General features: G+C 40.8%; 1 protein-coding gene across 1 annotated transcript; it reads right to left on the reverse strand.

Moving 5' to 3' along the window:
* Positions 1-3418: 3418 nt before the first annotated feature.
* Positions 3419-3907, reverse strand: LOC104887070 (uncharacterized). Its single transcript, XM_010671657.1, has one exon. The coding sequence runs from the start codon at positions 3905-3907 to the stop codon at positions 3419-3421; it is 489 nt and encodes a 162-aa protein (XP_010669959.1).
* Between the last annotated feature and the right edge of the window lie 652 nt (positions 3908-4559).

Consider the following 4559-nt stretch of genomic DNA (forward strand, 5'->3'; position numbering starts at 1 on the left):
CTTTGTGAAATATGATGGGCTCTCAAATGTATGCATTGCCACTATGGGAGGTAACAAAACAGCTTTGAAGCCTTTAACATGCTCTCCTTCATCAAAGGGCTCATTGTTGGTGAGTGCTAAGGAGATTGAGAGGGAGTTGGACGAGGAAAGCAAAGGTTACATCTTGGTTGCACGAGAAGTTGAGGGGGAGCAGCAAAGGTACAAGATCCTTAAGCATCTTGAGAGTGTACTTGATGAGTAAAGTGATGTATTCCCTCAAGACCTACCTCCAGGATTGCCACCAACCCGTGGCATAGAGCACCAAATCGACCTAGTTCCAGGAGCATCTTTTCCTAACAAGGCTGCTTATAGGTGTAATCCTCAAGAGACACAAGAACTACAAAGGTAAATTGAAGAATTGGTGTCTAGAGGATATGTACGTGAGAGTATGAGCCCATGTGCCGTTCCTGCTTTGTTGGTATGTAAGAAAGATGGTACTTGGCGCATGTGCATTGATAGTATGGCTGTTAACAACATCACTGTGAAGTATCGTTTTCCTATCCCTAGATTGGATGACCTACTTGATGAGTTACATGGTTCTACTATCTTCTCTAAGATTGATTTGAGGAGTGGCTAGCATCAAATCAGGATGAGAGAAGGAGATGAGAGGAAAACTGTCTTCAAAACTAAGATGGGGCTATATGAGTGGCTTGTCATGCCATTTGAACTTACTAATGCGCTTAGCACATTCATGAAGTTGATGAATGAGGTGTTGAAGCCCTTTTTAGGCAGGTATGTGGTGGTGTATCTTTATGACACCCTTGTTTATAGCTGAAGTGTTGTGGTGCACTTCACTCACCTAAGAGAAGTCTTTGAGGTGTTGCGCAAACAAAAGCGACATGGAAAGCTAGAGAAGTGCTATTTTTCGGTTCCTAATGTTACATTTTTGGGCTACATTGACTCAAAAGATGGCTTGTCAGTTGATCCATCCAAGGTGGAGGCAATCAAAAGTTGGTCTATTCCTTCTACCGTTTCAGAGGTACATTCCTTCCATGGTTTAGCCTCTTTTTATAGAAGGTTTGTTCTCAACTTTAGTAGTGTTGTAGCTCTTATGACTGAATGTATCAAACAAGGGAAGTTTACATGGACCAAGGTAACTCAACAAGCATTTGATGGCATTAAATACTTGTTGTGCAATACCCCTATTCTTATAGTTCCAGATTTCACTCAACTTTTGAAGTTGAATGTGATGCAAGTGGGGTTGGCATTTGAGCTGTTTTGAATCCAAAAGAAGCGGCCTAATGCATACTTTAGTGAGAAGTTGGGTGGTGCCAAGCTCAATTACTCTACATATGACAAAGAATTCTATACAATAGTTAGGGCACTTGACCATTGGAGACATTACCTTCGTCCAAGTTATTTTTTGCTTCACTCGGATCATGAGGCATTAAAGTATGTACATCGAAAGCAAAATCTAAACCCTAGACATGCCAAATGGGTTGAGTTTTTGCAATTTTTTAACTTCTCTTCTAAGTACAAGGAAGGCAAGGCAAATGTGGTGGCATATGCTTTTTCTAGGAGACACTCTTTGCTAGGAGTGTTGAGTTCGACGATCCTTGGCTTTGAGTTGGTGATGGAAAACTACGAAGAGGATGAGAAGTTTAGGGAGGTATTGGAGGCGTGCTCCAAGGGATCACATGGTGCTTATGTGGTTCATGATGGGTTCATTTTCAAAGGGGATAGACTATGCATTCCTTCTTGTTCCATTTATGAGTTATTGGTGAGGGAAGCTCATGGTGGAGGGCTTGCTGGTAATTTTGGAATGAACAAAACTTTGGCTATTCTTCAAGAGCATTTCGATTGGCCAAAGATGCAAGGAGATGTTCAAGGTGTTATCTCACGTTGTGCTACATGTCAAAAGTCCAAGAGCACATTTCGCCAAGGTTTGTACACTCCTCTACCTATTGCAGATTGTCCTTGGGATGATGTTGCTATATTTCATTGTGGGATTGCCTAGGACACAGAGAGGCAAGGATTCTATAATGGTTGTCAGTGATAGATTCTCTAAAATGGCACACTTTATTCCTTGTCAGAAGACGGATGATGCTTCAAAGGTGGCAGATTTGTATTGTAAGGAGATAATTCGTCTCCATGGTGTTCTTAAAACTATTGTGAGTGATAGGGATACTAAATTCGTGAAATACTTTTGGAAGACTGTATGGAAGCTCCTTGGTACAAAGTTGTGCTTTAGCACCTCACACCATCCTCGAACCGATGGACAAACTGAAGTAACAAATTGAACTTTAGGCGCCTTACTTAAGGGATTGGTTAGCAAGAGTACCAAGGATTGGGATGTGAAGTTTGCATATGCTAAGTTTTCTTACAATAGGTCTCCTACATACGCCACAAGATGATCTCCTTTCGAGGTTGTCTATGGTGTAAACCATAGGGTGCCTATTGATCTTATTCCCTTCCCTAGTGATGAGGTTTACCATGTTGATGCTAAGGTGAAGGCGCAATCTATGCTCAAGCTTCATGCACAAGTGAAGGCTAGAATTAAGAAGGTGAATGCCAAGTACCAACAATTAGCTAACAAGAATCGAGTGTAACATGTGTTCAAGGTTGGTGATTTGGTTTGGTTGCACCTAAGGAAGGAGAGGTTTCCAGGCCTTCGAAAGAACAAGCTAATGCCACGTTCAGATGGACCATTCAAGATTGTAGAGAAGGTTAATGATAATGCCTTCAAACTTTACTTACCTAGAGACTACAATGTGAGTGCCACTGTGAATGTGGGTGATTTGGCTCGTTGTGTCCATGATGATGATATGGCTCAATTACTGTCAATTGTTTCTAAAGAAGAGGAGGATGATACAGGAGTAGTTGAAGCAAGTTTACTAGGTCTTATTTATAAGAATGTCTCAATGGACCTTGGCTTAATTGATGTACATGGAGGACTCTTCATGGGGATGACTACCGAGGTGGTAGCATGTTTTTTAACCAACTTAGGTAGCATGGATTAGGCGTGTGATTAACATGTTTATGAGAATTCTAGTTCTGTTAGGACTCATACTATCTTTATTGCTTTCCTTGTTATATTTGTATTAGGAATCATGAATCTGCCTACGTTCTTAAAACGATGGATTTTACATGATTCATACTAGATTTAGCATGCACGATTCCTACTAGGTTTAGCATGCACGGTTTAGTATAGATACATAGCATGCAATTTGAATATTTTCATAAGTGATTGAATTAAATTTTTTTGAGTTTTTGTCAAAACTTAAGTGTGTAAACACAACTCCCTTGATTGCTGGTGGCTTTGCCTTTATGCATCAAAACCCTTAGATTATTCATTATGGTGGCCTTGCCTTTATCATTGCATAAGCTAAGAACTATCTTGGTCTTGTTCTTTGATAGTGTTTGAACCTCACCATTCATATTATACACTCTTCCACACATTATTGTTTGATCTTGATAGATTAAATACATAATCTATTCCTCTCAAGGGTGGTAGTCCTTGTGGTAGCTCCTCTAGAAAGACAACCTCAAATTCCTTCATTAAGGCTTCTAACTTCTCATTTCTAGTAGTCTTGACACTTTTGGCAGCATGCCTTGCAATTAAAGCATAAGCATAACCTTCTTCCTCCACCTCTTGTTCGAATTCCCTTGATGAAAGGAAGTAAATTGGTGTCTTAGGTGGGTGCTTTGGTGCCACTGAATGAGGAGATAGAGGGTGTAATCGTACCCTTTTGGAACCAACCAACACATAATACACATTAGAGTCCCCTTCATGGATGACCTTTCTATAAAACTGCCATGGTCTTCCAAGCAAGAGATAACATGCACTCATAGGTAGTACATCACACCATAATTCATCCTTGGTACCCTCTATAGAGAATGCAATCAAAGCTTGTTTATTGACATTCATGCCAATGCTATCATCTAACGACCAACTCAGCTTGTATGGTTTAGGATGTGTCCTTGTAGCTAAGTTTAGTTTTGACACCACCTCAGATGCAATAACAATAGTGCAAGAGCCACTATCTATTATCACATTACATGTATAGTCACCTACCTTTCATCTAGTGTGGAAAAGATTTTCCCTTTGCTCCATGCTAGGTGTATGGTCGCCATGTAGGGTGCGCCTTATGACCCCTACTAGCCTCGAATCATCCTCAGCAAAACCATCCTCCTCCTCCTCTTCTCTTAGGGTTTTCTCCTCCTTAGGGACAAACTCATATACATCCTATTCTTCTTGCAAAGCTAGGTATTGTCTCATGGTGAGAGCTCTTTTGTTAGGACAATTGCTTGCTATGTGTCCCCTTCCTTGACACTTGAAGCACTTCCTCATCTCCTCAAACTTCTCCTTTGGAATGAGGACTTTAGGCTTGTCAACTCTTGTGTCTTCTTTATTAGGTTGGGTGGGATTCTTGGATCCTTCATACCACTTTGAGTAGGAAGCTACATCCTTGGCCTTGGCATTAGCATCATAATTAGGCGTGTATGCACCCTTAGGCTTGTCTTCTTTCTCATGCTCTTCAAACCTCCTAGCCAACTTTGTCACATCTTCAAAGGTGTGA

The sequence above is a fragment of the Beta vulgaris genome, chromosome 2 (assembly GCF_026745355.1).
Source record: "Beta vulgaris subsp. vulgaris cultivar EL10 chromosome 2, EL10.2, whole genome shotgun sequence".
NCBI classification, from domain to species: Eukaryota; Viridiplantae; Streptophyta; class Magnoliopsida; order Caryophyllales; family Amaranthaceae; genus Beta; species Beta vulgaris.